Below are 19,572 nucleotides of genomic sequence, written 5' to 3' on the forward strand. Positions count from 1 at the left end.
GATATACAGGGGAAGTAGTTTTAAAACTTTTCTGCTTAAGTACTGTTGCAATGATCTAACTATCCTATAACTTTACTTTATGAATTACAGATTGATATGGTGGATGATGATGAGCGCCGCTGGCGACATTTTAACCCCGAAATTCCGAAACGATCAGGAAAAATTTATGATTTGGAAAAATTTGATGCTACTTTTTTTGGTGTTCATTTCAAACAAGCCCACACAATGGACCCACAAACTAGGATTTTGATCGAGACAGCCTACGAAGCTGTTATTGATGCAGGCATCAACCCGAAGAGCTTACGTGGTACGAAAACCGGAGTTTATATTGGTTCATGTATTTCTGAATCAGAAAAGACTTGGTTTTATGAAAAAGTCTCATCAGGTGGATTTGGCATAACTGGCTGCAGTCGTGCAATGATGGCAAATAGGATTTCCTACTGCCTCGGTTTGCATGGTCCGTCTTTTTTGTTAGATACTGCTTGCTCAAGCTCAATGTATGCCTTAGATAACGCGTTCTCCGCTCTACGTAATGGTGAAATAGAAGCTGCAATCATTGGAGGATCCAATTTAATACTGCATCCATTTGTAACTCTGCAGTTCGCGAGGTAAAAATTACCCAATAACTTACAAAATGATACATTCATAACCTTTTGATGCTATATGTGCATGTTATACCGAAAATAACTTACTAAGATCCGGTTTTTCAGCTTTTCAGCCGGGGGTTTTTTTTTCTTCTTAATAAAACAACGTTTTATTTAGTCATCCTACGCGTTTCGACGCAATTTTTGACTTCGTTTCGTTTATTAGCGTTGATTATCGTAACGAAATGATATCGTTTCGTTCGTTAAGCATGCCTGTTTTAGCCAAACTTACTGGAAATCTGCCATCCTGCCATATCAACACAATGACTATGCAGGCATTCCCAGATTTGGTTTTAGCAGACAAGAGGTTCTACGTCAACGAAGGTGTAAACCTCATACTTGGTGGAGACATATATCCCCAAATTATATTGAGCGGTCTGAAAAATAATTTAATTAATACACTTTTGGCCCAAGAGACAGTATTCGGTTGGATACTAACCGATCGAATCGAAGCACCGAGTCCAACGAAGAACGTAGTGTCGTTTTACAACGAAGTTGCGCTGGACAACCAATTAAAAGCATTCTGGGAGTTAGAAAATTTGCCAAAAGGCAAAAGCATTAATGCAGATGACGCATATTGCGAAAAACTGTATAAAGAAACAACAAGAAGAAATGAAGATGGGAGGTACATAGTATCCCTCCCATTCAAGCAAGGCTGCTCAGGAGAGTTGAGTTTAGGAGGATCCCTTAAGCGCGCATGCTTGCAATATTTTCGAAAGGAGTCTCGGTTAATAAAAAACCCGGGTTTAGGGAAAGAATATATTAGGGTACTCTCAGAATACGAGACTCTTGGACATATGAAAAAAATCAGCAGTATAGTCGCGGCAGATGAAACGAATAATTACTTTCCACACCACGCCGTTGTGAAAGCAGAAAGTATAACGACCAAAGTCCGAGTTGTTTTCAATTCCTCAAGTGCGACGGCTAATGGCATCAGTCTAAACGACATTCTCCTACCTGGCCCCGTAATGGTCATTCTCCCCGATAAAGGAACCAACGCAGATAAAATACAGTCCACGAAGAAATTACCTTCCGGTGATAACAATTGGTATTTTGCATTTTTTTGTGAAACCAATTTACAATACCTCGGTGGTACACTTGATTTTGGTGATACACAACACCCAATACATTCTTCATTTTAATTCAAATATCGTGGTGGTACCTTTCATTGTCCACATTGCTCAACATTTTATAACAAAAAATTTTCTTGGTGATATACATCTTTGCGATACACTCTTGGTGATACCTTTGACAACATTTTAAAACAACACTTTTCTTGGTGATATACATCTTGGCGATACACTCTTGGTGATACATTTGATGGTACACTGCAATTTATTAATAACACATTGGCTACATTCCTGGTAATACACAGCAGCGTTACAAAAAACACTCCATCAAGCGCATTCACTACAAATTTCAAGCAGCTACGTACGTAAGTTTATATATTTCTTGCTACTTTTTTGTTTGGTCATTTTTGAGGTTAATTTTTATTTAAAAAAGTGCCGCGGGTGTTCCGAAAATCAGAACCGCGAAAAGTGAAAATTACCAGCGGTTATCTGCGCGATAGAGTGCTTTAATTTCTTTTTGTGCAAACGAAAAACCCGTGTCTGAAACTCCCCCCCTCACGGCGCGTGTGTCGATCCGGAGTATCCCACGGAGTATCCGGAGTATCCTAAAGCACCAATTATTTTGTTAAAATTACATTACGTTGGTTGTGCACAAATTTAGAAAATATATATCCACTCACGCGCATAATAATTCAGTTCACAATTAATAACACTGGTAGCGCTATTTCTGGACGTTCTCCTATATCGCGCACTTTTCATTTTTCCCTGGCCACTTGCACCAAAACGCGTAGGATGACTAAATACAACGTCATTTTATTAAGAAGAAAAAAAAACAAACAAAACCCGGCCGAAAAGCTCCAATAAAAATATTATTAAAATTGTTACTTGGCCCAATATAAATACTTATTCTGCAGTTTTTCAGTCTACTTTAACTGAGTTTTAAGCTGAGCTTAAGCGGCCGATCTGGCGTGGTTAAGCTCTAGTTAACCTATCGGTGTTTTGCGTTCGTTCGAAATGGCGTCGAATATACACAACGATCATTTGGGCTTGATTACCATTAGAGCCCATGTTGATAACTAGCATACCTCGAAAATCTCAAGAGTTGTTACGAAACATTATCTCAACATGAGAATCATAGGGAACTCAGCAAAAGAGGGAATTTTTTATAAAGCGAAAAATGCTATTACTTAAGTTGAAAAGTGATAGTTCCCAACTTGTGGGTCTTTTACTGGATTCAAGTGTAAGATTCCAATACTACAGTATTTTCACGAAAATAAAATATATATGATTTATTTTTGATAAATTACGCTTCATTACTGCTATCAATCAGTTGTTTATTTCTCACAATAAATAGCTGTTGGCTTTGGTGGTACCCCTTGGAGTTTTTTTTTCAACTTCACCTCAACTCCACATGCAATGTAGGATATCACCTGTTGAATATTTATTTGAGAACTCTAAATTCCTCAGAATCTCCCAAAGGTTGATAATAATTTGAAAATGCTAATGACATTTGAGATCAACTCGGGAACTATAATTTACAAAATTTCTCAAAGGTTGGATAGTGATTGCAGAATGAAGTTGCATATCAACTTCAGAGTTATCTGGTTTAAGAATAACTAGATAATGATTTGGATATCACCTCCAGAACTAGATATATGTTTCGCTGGAGAAATATCTCTTAAATGATGTCTGTTGTGATGTGATGATTGTTAGGTAAGCAAAATCCAGCTGTTGTCGCATCTAAAAATTATCTAAGATAAAAAAATTATTAAAAAAAATATTTAAGTTAAACGGTTTTATTGAAAACAATACTTGCATTAAGTAGTAATTATTATTGATGATTTTTGATAGCCTAATGACGAAGTAACATGTGAAACGAAAAGTAAAATATACAAGTCTATAGTATATGTTCCAGGAATATCGGAGAGAATATATGAGAAAAGAGAAAATTACACTAGCGTTCACATATAACAATACGTTGCGACAGGTTTACAGCAATACTAAGGACAGAATTTTGAAGGATAAGAAATCCAAAATCATTTATAAAATTCCATGCAACGGTGACGGGTCCCACTTTGCGATAAGGTATATGTAGGGACAACCAAATTAAAGCTAAAGACAAGGATTTCCGGTCACAAGTCCAATATAAAGCTTAGAAATAATACTTCGGACAATAAGACGGCCTTGACAGCGCATTGTAAGGATACTGGTCACTATCCTGACTTCAAAAATGTTTCTATTTTGGCTATTGAGAAACATTATAATAAGCGGTTTACCTTGGAAATGGTCCATATTATGAGCACACCTAATGATAAGAGAATGAATTTTAAAAGCGATACCGACCAATGTGCATATGCATATCGACATCTATTGCTGACGCAACAACATGCAGTGCAAGCTTCACGGTGCTCAGCTAATTCAAACAGCGCCCAGCCAACATCCCGCTAAAAATCTACCCAATGACAACAACTAAACACCATAGTTATGGCTCATGCACTTTTTTCTGTCTTATTGTTCCTTGTCCTATGTATTATTGTTATTGCAAACATTTTTTTACACTTGCGGTATTTTCTATTGTTTACTTTCGTTCTTATGCTTTATTATACTTAATTTTTGAACATCTGATCAGTCGATCAAACATAGTCATATGTGTAAGTTCCTTTATTATATACCTATATGCAAAATAGAATATTATTCTAATAGTCCTGTAACGTAGCAAATGCTACGCCACAATATCTATTTCCCATTTAGCGCCCACCCCTAACATTATATTTTCCATTTACTGCCCACTCCTAGTATTGTATGTACCGACATACATATACATACATACTGGCCCAACAACCATCGCGCAAGCACTAGGCAAGCCAGCGATGGTGAACGCACAATGCTTGGGAATTTTCGTTCGTGGCGCGCTGTGCGCGACAATGCGAGCATAATTCTCAATGTGTTCATAGTTACATATGAATATAATGATTGCCTGGAATACACCAGGCACACTTCGCCGTAGGTAAGTGGAGTGCGTGTCGGCCACCATCGGCCTCCTCTCCTCCTCTGAGTAAGACGGGACTCACCCCTCCTATTACTCAGAGGAAGAGTAATGCACGAATATACGGCTCAGGTAAGAGGGGAACACGTCCCAACGCCTGCGGCGGGACAAACTCCCCTACTACCCTAGCCGAATACCCGAACCAATATATTGTAGTTAGTTAAACTAGCCTCGTACTTCGCCGTAGGTACAACATCACCACGATCCCGATCCTCGGGCATCCCATCCCGAAGTCTAGCCACCACCGTCGTCATAGCTATTTAGTGAGAGCCACCGTCACTCAGTACTCTCTCTTCGGGCGTGATCCTAACTACCGCCGTCATTACTACCGCCGTTAGCACCCCTTAGCGAGAGCCACCATCTCAGCCACCGCTTAGCTATCACTCTATCTACCTCTCTCTGTGGAGAGCCGTCGTCCTTGGATTACACTATATTGTCAGCGACACTACCTAGTAAACATCTCTCTCTCTCCTGGATTCAAGGTTGTGGATATTTTAGCATGAGAGCCGCGTGTGTGTGTGTTCGAAGTCAAAACACTAATTTACTGTGTATTTATTTAGGTGGGGGAAATGGGACCTCCATCCGACTCTGGATCGACTTGAGCATACCTTTGACCAAACCCACCTCATAAATGGCGCCCGAGCAGGGACCCGTCTCCTCAGGCGACTGTTCCAAAACCAACGAGAGCACCAGCACTGCAGGAACGGGTTCACCGAACACACAACCAACAGTTGACACAAAGATAAGCGAAACCACCACCACCACGCTCAACGTCGACCTTCTAGGCTGGATTTACGTGCTGAAGAAGGAGAGGCTAATCGAAAAATGCTAACGCTACCGAATCTACACCGAAGGACATACCGTCGCCGAATTGCGCAGCACACTCAGCGCATACGTCCTAGACCAACGAAAGAGTAAGTCAACAGAAAATCTTTTAAGAGAGGTAGAGATCGCAACTTTTGACAGCAGACCACCAACTTAAAACCTATTTTAAAAAATTTAAATCGGGCTCTTGTCATTTTAAATTTAAAATACTTTTTTAGACATAAAATAGTGTTTAAGTGGACTATAACAGACTTAAAATGATATTTAATTTAGAACCATGTTTAAACCAATAATATTCTATTTTATTTCGACTATAATTACGGGCCATTATGCCAGCAAAGCAATGTTTTTAATATAGTGCATTTTAATGCCAGAAGCTTAAATGCTGAGAAAGTAGATTTTATAAGATAGGGTGGGTAGGAAAGGAGGTGGCGTAGCAGTTTATTGTATGAGTCACATTAACGTGAATCTCATTTGCAAGTCGGTGGGTTCGAGCATTTAATATTTGTTTGTTGAGGTGCACGATTTTGTCTACGGAAGTCCTTGTATCTTGCGTTTATAGTCCCCACAAAACCAACAGCCCTGATATGTTATTTGCTACGTTGTCTCGGTACGTTGTAGACTATGACAGCTTAATAGTTTGTGGAGACTTCAATGTAAATCTGCTTGTTCGTGACTCATATAGTAATAGTATATTAAATTATGTATTTAGTGCTGGTATAAATGTTGTCAATAACAATGTTCCAACCATGTTTGTTGTTAATTGTTGTTCTAGTCTTCTGGATTATTTTATTTTCTGACCCTTCAATAGTTTTAAAATTTGAACAGATGCCATTTTATCAGGCAATTGGGAATAACTTTACAACAACTAAAGCATGATGTAGCTGAATGCGTTTGCAACCATTTCAACTATCGTAGGAGTGGTATCGAAACAGCTGTCGCCTTGTCCGTACTGATGTCACATTGTTTAAAATTTTCCCAAATTATTAAATAAATTATAAAATTAAAAATTGCTTGAAACAAATGTTTCCATACATTTAAAACAATACGGGCAATCCCCGATTAACTCATACGAACAGACAACATTTGCTTAATTCGTTGTAGTTCTATAAATAGAACAAAAATAGCAACAATACCAAGTTTCTCTGAAACCGCCCTACAAACATGCATAACTTCAACACATAATTTACATACGAAATATGTGATGTGTAGAAGAATATATGCAAAAGAAGACAATTGGGAAAAACTTTACAACAACTAAAGCATGACGTAACTGAATGCGTTTGTAACCATTTCAACTATCGTAGGAGTGCGGGTTCGACTCCCACTCCCGGGAGAAAAGGCTTTGAAGATATTTACAAGGTATAATCGAAACAGCTGTCGCCTTGTCCGTCCTGATGTCACGTTGTTTAAATTTTTCCCAAATTATTAAATAAATTATACAATTAAAAATTGCTTGAAATAAATGTTTCCATACATTTAAAGCAATACGGGCAATCCCCGGGTAACTCATACGAACAGACAACATTTGGTTAATTCGTTGTAGTTCTATAAATAGAACAAAAATAGCAACAATACCAAGTTTCTCTGAAACCGCCTTACAAACATGCATAACTTCAACACATAATTTACATACAAAGTATGTGATGTGTAGAAGAATATATGCAAAAGAAGGCAATTGGGAAAAACTTTACAACAACTAAGGCATGACGTAGCTGAATGCGTTTGTAACCATTTCAACTATAGTAGGAGTGCGGGTTCGACTCCCACTCCCGAGAGAAAAGGCTTTGAAGAGATTTACAAGGTATAACCTAAACAGCTGTCGCCTTGTCCGTCCTGATGTCACATTGTTTAAAATTTTCCCAAATTATTAAATAAATTATAAAATTAAAAATTGCTTGAAACAAATGTTTCCATACATTTAAAACAATACGGGCAATCCCCGATTAACTCATACGAACAGGCAACATTTGCTTAATTCCCAAATTATTAAATCTATATATATAAAAATGAAATGATGTTCGTTCCTGTCCATGTTTTGGGCCGATACGAGGCCAATTTTATTCGTTCTTTTTTCATATTGTAGGGATCAAATAGCGGAAGGTTTTTAGCAAAAAAAAAATTTAACAAATTTTCTAGGGTATTGAGATATAGGTCAAAACGTGGACCCGGATAACCCTACGATGTGTTTGTATAATATGGGTATTAAATGGGAGCTTCTGATGAGTATCTTAAATGGGGTACTCTTCGTACCCCTAGGTGACTAGGGTCTCGAGATATAGGCCAAAGTGTGGACCCGGGTACACCAAGAATGTGTTTATACAATATGGATATCAAATGAAAGCTGTTGATGAGTGCTTTAGTACATGATAATTTTTCGTACCTCTGGGTGACTAGGGTCTCGAGATATAGGCCAAAACGTGGACGCATATACCTCTAAAATGTGTTTATACAATATGGATATCAAATGAAAGCTGTTGATGAGTTCTTTAGCATAGGGTAATTTTCATACATCTGGGTGACTATGGTCTCGAGATATTGCCCAAAACGTGGATCAGAATAACCTTAGGATGCGTTTTTACGTTATGGGTATCAAATGGAAGCTGTTAATGAGTACTTCAATATGGGTATCAAAAGGAAGCTGTGCTGATGAGTGGTAATTTTCCTCTGGGTGACGAACGTCTCTAGATCATTTCATGTGTACAACATTTTTTGAATAAATATACGAATTTTTCGATTTGTGTCGTGCTGCTAAGTTTCAACCTTTTTTCGAAGGAGAGTAAACATAAACACCGAGGTTTGTACACTGTTTATGAGAGATGCTTCAGCACACATAGATAAACGTATGTCACATTTCGATGCTGGCTGAACATTTCTAGTGCTTTGTATTTGTTATACAAACGACGCTTACATATGAATATAATGATTGGCCGGAATACACCAGGCACACTTCGCCGTAGGTAAGTGGAGTGTGTGTCGGCCGCCATCGGCGGTCGACAAGGGGTGCCCTTTGGGTTAGGAGGGTGCGTTACAAGGTCGGCTCCACCGATGGTACGCCCCCTTGCTTATCGGGCGCCCTGCCGGTTTACCCACATTTCCGGTGAGTAAGACGGGATTTACACCCCCTATTACTCACTGGAAAGGTAATGCACGAGCAGCCTTCTCGGGTAGGAAGGAAACCCGTCCCAACGCCAGTGGTGGGGCGGATTTCCCCACTACCCTGGCAGACTGCCCGATCCAATATAAATACATTCCAGGGACTCCCTTTGGGTCGACGGGGGGTAAAGTTACAAGGTCGGTTCTGCCGATGGTACTCCCCCCCCCCCCCCGGCCTATTGGGCAGCCCTAACATTTTGTAAACATCTCCTCCGAGTAATACGGGGGGTCGTCATAGCTATTTAGTGAGAGGCACCGTCACTCAGTACTCTCTCTTCGGGCGTGATCCTAACTACCGCCGTTAGCACCCCTTAGCGAGAGCCACCGTCGTCTTCACCATCTCAGCCACCGCTTAGCTATCACTCTATCTCCCTCTCTCTGTGGAGAGCCGTCGTTCTTGGATTACACTATATTGTCAGCGACACTACCTAGTGAACATATCTCTCTCTCTCTCTCTCCTGGATTCAAGGTTGTGGATACTTTAGCCTGAGAGCCGCGTGTGTGTGTGTTCGAAGTCAAAACACTAATTTACAGTGTATTTATTTAGGTGGGGGAAGTGGGACCTCCATCCGACTCTGGATCGACTTGAGCATACCTCAGCCTTTGACCAAACCCACCTCATAGTCCTTTTTTCTATTTGTGTTTGACAGTCCTGAAGATGATTTCAGACTGAAATCGAAATATCGACGAAGTAAAACTAAAATACAACTTTAAATATTGTGTTTTATTTAGCTAAGGGCTATCAGCTCATTAAATTTTTTACAATAACAATTAAGTAGTAATAATACTAAAAGATAGAAAATTATTAGGTAAGTCCTAGGTACTAGTCATCATACTCCTCATCAATATAGGGCGTTGATCAGACAATTAAATAGAAGCGTTGACGCGTCAAATTTCTATTGATAGTCATAAGTAAGACCAACAGAACATTAATCAGGTTATTCTACGCCTCACATTTTTAGAAATTTCACGCGCCCAACGCTTTTATTTAATTGCCTGATCAACGCCCTAGATTGATGAGGAGTGTGATGACTAGTACCTAGGACCTACCTAATTATTTTCTATCTTTTAGTATTTTAATTATAATTTATTTTATTTATTTATTATCTTTTAGTATTATTATTACTTAATGTAAGTATTGTTTTCAGTAAAACCGTTTAACTTAAAATTTTTTTTAAATTATTTCATTCATAGGTCGCTTCTCATTCATGTATGTATTATGTGTTCCAAATATGAGCGAAATCGGACCACAAATACGATTTTTGTGAATATCTCGATCCTTGCGCCACTTAGCGGCGATTTTTTTCATAGGTCGCTTTCTATTCGTTCATGTATTATGTGTTTCAAATATGAGCGAAATCGGACCACAAATACTATTTTTGTAAATATCTCTATCCCTGCGCCTACTAGCGGCGATTTTTTCATAGGTCGCTTTCTACTCATGTATGCATTATGTGTTCCAAATATGCGCCAAATACGATTTTTGTGAATATCTCGTTCCTTGCGCCACCTAGCGGCGATTTTTTTCTTATTATTGCATTGTCATCGGGTTCTGAACTATATTCCAAGTTTCAAACTTGTAGCTTATCGGGAAGTTACTTAACTTTTAATTACAAAATTCGCGCTGGCCGTGCAGCCTGTCAAGTCAACCTAAATAAAACCGTTTAAAAAACCAATGTTGCCGTACAAAAAAACTACTCCAAAAGCGGCCTTATACTGTCACTGAAATAGTGCTAGTTTAGTAGTTTAACTAGAGTTTAAATTAGTTTAACCAACTACTGATAAACCGGGCCTAAATGATACATTCATACTCTTTTGGTGCTATATGTGCATGTTATACCGAACAGAAACTACCAAATAACTTCTTATCTACTCATTTTGGAGCTTACTAATAATAATGAGAAATTAAAAAAAAAACAAATTTTAATCCACATAATCGGTCAGATTGGTGAAACAAAGGGGTAGGGGGATAAACAATATTTTATTTTTAGTGGAAAAATAACGGTTATTATATGGGGCTCTCAAGAGACAGTACAACATTGCCGAACACAAAAGCCTGCTACATATTAGAACCAATGTTATAATGATTGTCAATATTTGATGTGAAATTGGAAATTTAAATAATATTACCTTGGCGCAATATACCTCCGAAAATATTATGGCCGGAGTTATCTTGCAATTAGAGTTTTTTCCTACATGTTTTATACTGACTGATTTCTTCAAATTAACAAAATTTTAAAATAGTTCCGGGTTTGATGCTTTCTTAAAACTTTAAATATAACTTCTAGTTTTACAAAAAGGTATAAAAACATGGTAATTTATTTTTACACTGTATAGGGATGGCATGGGTTAATCATATGATTAAAAATCGATGATTTTGCATCAAATAGCGATTTAATTGCATCTATACTTTTATCTGTATTGACTATTTAATAATCGATTGATTGTAAAATAATCGTTAAACTATTTTTTTTAATCAATAATACATACGGTAGTTGTCTAAAACAGGAAACTGTTGCATCTCACTTTTACGATTCATTATCAGCGTCCTCAGTAATGAAGCTCCTAAGTACTGAAAAAATGTGTATCGTTCAACTTTATAGCAGTGGTTTTCAAACTGTGGTCTCCGGAGTTTCCGAATTTTCTTTTGCTTATATAAAAATATGTTTAACATATATTTCACTTTATACATAGGTAAATGCATCCAATTACATAATTAAATAACGCAGTTAATTTTTTTATTTTAATTATCACCGTTTGTGAAAAAATCACTTCACACAGGTAAGAGGTTAAAAATTTTATGAGAACTTTGAGCACTTTTTGCTGAGTTTAGGTATTTCAGGGCCTATGATCGGATTCCATTTTTGAAATAATAATAGCTTGCAAAAGGTGAATCGAATAATTACAATAGGAACCAAGAATACTCATTGGATTTATAATTTATTACCACTTGTACAAATAGTTTGATAGGCTCAGATTCTTGTAGTAAGCTTTAATCTAGTAAAACTTTCAGACAGAACTTTTATTTTGGGCATAGTGTTTGCTGTACCTCTATAAATTTTAGTCTGTTTTTAATGTGTATATCAGTATCTACACAGGAAGCAGCCATGAAAACTTTGTGCCGATCGGTGAAGGTAAGCACCAACGCCTTTTGGCGTTGTCCATCAACCTAGGTTTGGCAAACCCATTTTAGTTTCTAATTTATGTTGTTATTTGTGGGTAAATTCGTAAGCAGTGACAGAACATCGAATGAAACTAGAATATCGTCTTTAGATAATTCTTCCGCTTCCAATCTTAATTTAAGTTTAAATGTGTTTTTGATATTGTAACGAATTTGCTGCAAATCCTCTTATTTGCCCTTTTGCTAGGTTCGTATCGCTAAATTTCAAAATAATACTGCTATTGCTCGCTAGATATCGTCTTAGTCGTAACTACTTTACAACTCAAATCAAACTGAATTCCAGCGCCTCTACATCTGTCACCTTTTATACTCTTTGATTTTAACATTCGCATCTTCTAGGCGCTTCCAGAATCTACTAGTCCATTAGCTCTCAAACATCTCAGCTGTAACTACAATTGCACAATTTTATAGTTTTTCTCATTGCATACTTATAGGAGTATCTCAGATATATGCATGTGTTTCCGCATTGATTCTCCGCTGCTCGTATACGTACATGGTACATATGTGTAGACGCAATTATTTATTCGTTTATGTAGATACATAATGATTGAATTATTGATGTGAATGTTTGTAGTTTACAGTCTCTCGCGCACACATAGGCGTATAAGTAAATGCATCTGTGTGTGACATCTCTCGGCTGCCTTATATATGTGTATACATGATTTGATTATTGACGTAAAAATCGCTTAGCATAGCCTTAGCATCGCCTTAGTGATGGTATAGCTTAGTGATGCTAATATCCGTGACACTGCCCTCCACCTAAGTCTGATCGTCCCGATCAGACAAATCTCTCGATCTAAACGCTGCTAATCTCTCCAAATGAACCACTTTCATTTTGGTTCGTGGTTTGGTAGTGGTTTGTATGCGGTACACTACATCGTTGATCCGTTTTACAACTTTGTATGGGCCTTCCCAGTTACACTGCAATTTCGGCGACAAACCTTTTTTTCGTTGTGGGTTGTATAGCAGCACCAAATATCCTTCCTTAAACCCTTCCGAATTAATTGCTTTATCGTACCTCGCTTTCATCTTGTAACTCATAATCTTTGCTCGTTGCCTTACCAGATCGTGTGTCTCTCTCAGCTCTTCTTCCAAGACACCAGTGGATTTCTCGACATTCCTCTCCGCATCGGCATCTATCCCATACTTCAAATCAGCTGGCAGTCGAAGGTCATTGCCAAAAATTACCTTTGCGGGAGTTTGGGCCGTTGTGTCATGTACTGCCGATCGGTAGGCCATCAAGAATAATGATATGTGTGTATCCCAGTCCTTATGGTACTTGTCTACTACTTTCCTTAAATGCTCCTCCAATGTTCTATTGAAACGTTCCACCATACCATCGGGCTGAGGATGCAATGCAGTTGTCCGTGTTTTTCGAATGCCCAACTTCTTGCACATTTCTTGGAACACAGCTGATTCAAAATTCCTGCCTTGGTCAGAATGTAACTCCATTGGTACACCATACCTTGCAAGCCATTCGTTTTTAACCACTTCTGCTACTGTTTCTGCTTCTTGGTTTGGGATTGGGTATACCTCTGGCCATTTACTGAAATAATCCATAACCACCAGTACGTATTTGCTTCCGCGGTTGCTAGTAGGAAATGGACCTGCGAAATCCATGGCGATCCTTTCAAATGGTGCACATGAAATATACTGCTTCATCTGGCCATGACTTCGGGTTTTGGGCCCTTTCGCTCTGTTGCATACCTCGCAATTGGCAATCCACTCGGTGAATGACTGACGGCAACCAACCCAATAGAATCTCTGCTTAATTTTCTCGAGTGTCTTCGTGATTCCAAGATGACCTCCGCTTGGACAATTGTGCAGCTCGCTGAGCACGTCAGGAATCCCCCTTCTGGGAACAACTATCAGTTTCTTCTTGCATTGACCATCCTCACTCTCCCATACTCGATGCAAGCAACCGGATATCAATTCTAAACTGTTCCACTGTATCCAATATGACTTCGCAATGGGACTCTATGCTGACATCTCCTCTCTGCTTGGTCTTTCGTTTCGTTCGAGCCCTTGCATAACATGTGACAGATCTGTATCTTCTAGCTGACACTTTCTTAGTTGTTCCTTGACCCATACATGACGTTATAGTCATTAGCCGGACATCTATAATGTCTTCTTTAGCCTCGGCCTTTGAACAGTGCTTGCATTCCAAACTACATGGCTTTCGTGACATTGCATCGACATTTCCATGGAACCTACCTTTTGGATGCTCAATGGAAAAGTCATAGTTTTGTAGTCGCTCGATCCACCGTGCCAATTGCCCTTCCGGATTACGGAACTGCAGAAGCCATTTCAACGCTGCGTGATCTGTCCTGACACGGAATCGCTGGCCGTAGAGGTATTTGTGAAAATGTTTAATGCACTCTACCAATGCCAAGAGCTCTCTCCGCGTAACACAGTAGTTCCTCTCTGGTTTTCCAATCGAACGGCTGTAATATGCAACTACCTTCTCCTCTCCATCGACCAGTTGTGATAAAACGCCTCCTATAGCATATGCACTCGCATCTGTATCTATAATAAATGTTGCTCCTGGAATCGGATATGCTAACATTGGGGCAGTGCACAAACGCTCCTTCAATGTTTGGAAAGCCACTTCTTGCTCCTTCTTCCATTCAAAAGCTTTATTTTTTCTTGTAAGCTCATGGAGGCTATGGACTAAGCTGGAAAAATTTGGTACAAATCGGCGGTAATATGTGTACAGCCCAAGGAAACTTCTCAATTCATGTAGGTTCTGTGGTCTGGGCCAATCCTTTACAGCCTCTATCTTTTCGTTCGCAGTACAGATGCCCTCTATCGTTACCTTGTGACCCAAATAATTTACTTCCTTTTTAAACAGCGCACACTTTTTGGGACTTAACTTCAGACCAGCGCCAGCTATTCTTTGGAGAACTTCCTCCAAGTTCTTAAGATGTTCATCAAAATTCTTACCCAATACGATGATGTCGTCCAGGTACACCAAGCATGTTTTCCAATGTAGTCCTTTCATGATCCATGAGTCTCTCAAAAGTAGCTGTGCATTACAAAGTCCAAAAGGCATCACTGTAAATTGCCAAATACCATCACCGACACTGAAGGCTGTTTTCTCTTTATCTTCCTCCTTCACCTCCACTTGCCAGTAGCCGCTTTTCAAGTCCAGCGTGGAAAACCATTTCGTACCAGATAGCGAGTCCAGAGTGTCGTCAATTCTTGGCAATGGGTAGCTATCCTTTTTCGTTATGTCATTCAACTTCCGGTAGTCCACGCAAAACCTCATTTTTCCATCCTTCTTCTTTACAAGTACTACCGGTGAGCTCCATGGACTAGCTGATGGTTCGATGACACCGCTGTCGCTCATTTCTTGAATGATTTGACTCACAACTTCCCGCTTCGCCAGTGGAACACTACGTGGAGCTTGACAGATCGGCCTCGCATCTCCAGTGTCAATTTGATGTTTCACAACGTTGGTGCGGCCTGGTTGAGAATCATCCTGGTCAAATATGTTCGCGTACTTTAGGAGCAGTTGTTTTGTCTTACTCTGATATGCTTCCTCTTGCCCCTGCGTCCATGCCGTGCCTGAAGTTCGAGTTTAACGCCGCTTGTATTCAATCCACGGCTCTCCAACTCCTTCTTTAGTTGCTGGATCTTTAATTCACTGAACTTTGCCATGTCCTTGTTGTCCTCTGGAATTTATTCAACAATTCCTCTTCTGACACCAATTGTAACGAATTTGCTGCAAATCCTCTTATTTGCCCTTTTGCTAGGTTCGTGTCGCTAAATTTCAAAATAATACTGCTATTGCTCGCTAGATATCGTCTTAGTCGTAGCTGCTTGACAACTTAAATCAAACTGAATTCCAGCGCCTCTACATCTGTCGCCTTTTATACTCTTTGATTTTAACATTCGCATCTTCTTGGCCCTTCCAGAATCTACTAGTCCATTAGCTCTCAAACATCTCAGCTGTAACTACAATTGCACAATTTTATAGTTTTTCTCATTGCATACTTATAGGAGTATCTCAGATATATGCATGTGTTTGCGCATTGACTCTCCGCTGCTCGTATACGTACATTGTACATATGTGTAGACGCAATTATTTATTCGTTTATGTAGATACATAATGATTGAATTATTGATGTGGATGTTTGTAGTCTACAGTCTCTCACGCACACATAGGCGTATAAGTAAATGCATCTGTGTGTGACATCTCTCGGCTGACTTATATATGTGTATACATGATTTGATTATTGACCTAAATATCGCTTAGCATGGCCTTAGCATCGCCTTAGTGATGGTATAGCTTAGTGATGCTAATATCCGTGACAATATTATATCCACTCGATGCTAATTCGTTTGAAACTTTTCTTATATTTTTTGACAATTTTTAGTATGGTACGTTGAATGATACCGTACTTTGGGTAGCCCGTATAGACGTGGTATATTTGCAGCCATCTAACTGAAGTGTTGTTTAACTCTGAAACCTATTATTTTGTTCTTGTAAAGGTCTTCGACGATATTATTGTTCTGTTTTAGTAGCATACTTTGCTGGGTCATTTTGCTTTGTTTTATACTAGGTTAAAACACACACCAAATTGGCAATTTATACTATTTGGGCAATTTATTACGCAATTTGTCATATAATAAATTGTAATAACAAATTGCCAATTTAAAAAAAAATTGCGTAATAAATTGTTTCAAACTTCAAATGCAACATTGTAAAGTGTGTTTATTGAGCATATTTAAACGTCACTTACGCTTGGCTGAACTATATGGTTGGCTCATCTCATCAGCTGATTTTATGTCTTTCATTTCACTGGAGTAGGGATTGTCAAAAGAAGATGGCAAACTCAAAATGAAACCAAAACATTGAACACATTTTCTTACAACACACAAAAATTTCAAAGTTTTATGTTTTCATTCCATTTCATTCGCCTAATACCAACACGCACATTTTGATAGTCTAAACAAAGGTATGCTCTTGCTGTAGAGATGAGCCAACCAGCTATCAAATTACTATTGTGTAAGCTAAATAGAGTTGTATGAACAGCACTCAATTCAAATCGAAATTTCCTCAATATATTTTTCTGTTTGAACATAGTATTATATGTGTTTTTATCACTGAGTAATTTGTTGTTTTGGCGGCCACCCTGGTGTGATGGTAGCGTGCTCCGCCTACCACACCGTATGCCCTGGGTTCACACCCCGGGCAAAGCAACATCAACGATTTTAGAAATAAGGTTTTTCAATTAGAAGAAAATTGGTCTAAGCGGGGTGGCCCCTCGGCAGTGTTTGGCAAGCGCTCCGAGTGTATTTCTGCCATGAAAAGCTCTCAGTGAAAACTCATCTGCCTTGCAGATGCCGTTCGAAATCGGCATAAAACATGTAGGTCCCGTCCGGCAATTTGTAAGGAAAATCAAGGGGAGACGACGCAAATTGGAAGAGAAGCTCGGCTAAAATCTCTTCGAAGGATATCGTGCCTTATATTTATTTATTTATAATTTGTTCATCGTTTCCATGTAATATTTACTGTATACTACAACTGTTTTGTGTCCTTTGTCTGTAACTGTTGCCATTTTTATGTCATTTGAGTTTACTAAGGCATTTGTTAAAACTTTTCATAATACATTTTTCTGCTGGGTTAGGGCTTATATGTATGTCTTTTGTATTGAGTTATTCTATTTCCCTTACTCTCAATCTTCGAATTGTTAAAGTAGGTAGGTAAAGTAAAAAATTAGTCGTCTCCCATGGACTTTATGTTTATATTTGTTCTCAGTTGAGCAATTTCTGTGGAATAGTGTTATTGTCTTCTATACTTGTTGCTTGATATTTTGTGATGTTGTTGTTACAATAATCGTTGCTGAGTCGGTCAGATGTTGCGGTATTACATCATGTTTTTTTGAAATCTATTAAGAATTTTATTCTCGCTGTTTGTTTTGCTCAATTTGCTAAATGATGTGCTCTTTTAGATTTATGTACATATATTAGACTGGGTCGATTTATTAACCGATATCGCGCCATCGATTTTTCTATAGGATTTCGGCTCAGGAAAAAAAGTTACACTACGCATACCCAAAACATAATTTTCGAGCCTGCGAAATTTAATTTTTTTGACTTTCATTTTTAAGGTTTTTTTCATGACCTACTAAAAAATTGTCTTTGATTGTAAAATTTTCATTTATAACCTGCCCGACCCAAAAATGTCCGCTTTGCTTTCCTCAATTTGCTAAATAATGTGCTGTTTTAGATTTATGTATATTAGACTGGTTCGATTTATTAACCGATATCGCGCCATAGATTTTTCGATAGGATTTGGGCTCAGGAAAAAAAGTTCTTCCACACATATCCAAAAAAATAATTTTCGAGCCTGCCAAATTGACTTTTTTCGACTTTAATTTTTACAGTTTTTTTCATGACCTATTAAAAAAAATTTCATTTGATTGTAAAATTTTCATGTATACCCTGTCCGACCCAAAAATGTTCGCTAGAAGCGTTGTCGATAACAGTTTTTTGAAAAAAAAACCTTAAAAATCAAAGTAGAAAAAAGTCAAAAAAATGAAATTTCGCAGGCTCGAAAATTATTTTTTTGTGTATGCGCAGTAGAACCTTTTTTCCTGAGCCCAAATCCTATCGAAAAATTGATGGCGCGATATCGTTAACTTTCGTCCATACAAATCGACCCACACCAACGTATAAGTTAGACAAGTTTATAAAAATTCTTCATGTTCAAAAAAAACTTTGTTTCGAATTTTTTTCTACCGTATGACTTTGAAAACATTTGTTTTAAGTGGGAGTGGTCGCTAACCAAATTTATTCATATAGCAGGTGAATTTATGGGCAAGTTATGTGTAACGGACGCGACATTCGCACGCATTTAAACCTGTATAAAGGGGAACTTGAGCAGCGGTCAATGCGGATTTTATAATGTTTGGATAGTACTACCAGAATGCTTCATTCCATAATAATTTTAGGTACCTACCTAATACATTTAAGTACTTATATATGACCATATATAAAGCGGTCCAGAATTTTACATTCCATAAATGAGAGACTTAGGATGAAAGAAGACCATATGGGCATAGGGCAGTGATTTACGAGAGTAGACAATATCTGCATACCTGGATTTTCGAAAATGCCCTCAAACTCCGAGATTAAGATTCAGAAACCCTTTTTTCAAAAACGGAGTCATATAACATCCTATCTATTTATTCGTCGATATAATTTTGGTCATTCAATATAGTACGCTTTTGCGCTTCTAACCAGTGTTACCAGATCATTTTCAGAAAAAAGACTAAATTGACAAAATTAAAAAGCTAAAAAAGGCTAAATAAAAATTGTTAAGGCTAAGAAAAAAGCTAAAATTTTAAGGCAAATTTGTATGCGATTTATTAATTTTTATCATAAAAGACATAACAGAATAAAAAATTTAAATTAAGTTTACTCCGATTTCATAAAAAATAAAAAAAATAGTTAGCAGATGCTATCTGTGTTTTAATTTAAAAGGGATACATAATTAATAAATCTCCAGTATAGTCTATAAGTTTTCGTAATATGTTTGAGGTAAATGGTTTTTATTTGCAAACTAACAACGCCGATAAAACCATTTTCAATAAATCGACTTTTTTTTTAAGAACCCATGAAAGATGCAAACTCTACATTCCA

At 38.0% G+C, this 19,572-nt stretch overlaps 1 protein-coding gene across 5 annotated transcripts in view; it reads left to right on the plus strand.

The window, feature by feature from the left end:
• The window catches only part of FASN3 (Fatty acid synthase 3), a 1,015,587-nt gene that overhangs the window by 147,761 nt on the left and 848,254 nt on the right, over positions 1–19,572 (plus strand). For all 5 annotated transcript variants that reach the window (XM_067760036.1, XM_067760034.1, XM_067760035.1 and 2 more), the window contains exon 2: positions 91–608. In XM_067760036.1, coding sequence (XP_067616137.1) covers positions 91–608 — 518 coding nt within the window. The remainder of the gene's footprint in view (positions 1–90; positions 609–19,572) is intronic.

This window comes from Eurosta solidaginis, chromosome 1 (assembly GCF_040869045.1).
Source record: "Eurosta solidaginis isolate ZX-2024a chromosome 1, ASM4086904v1, whole genome shotgun sequence".
Taxonomy (NCBI): domain Eukaryota; kingdom Metazoa; phylum Arthropoda; class Insecta; order Diptera; family Tephritidae; genus Eurosta; species Eurosta solidaginis.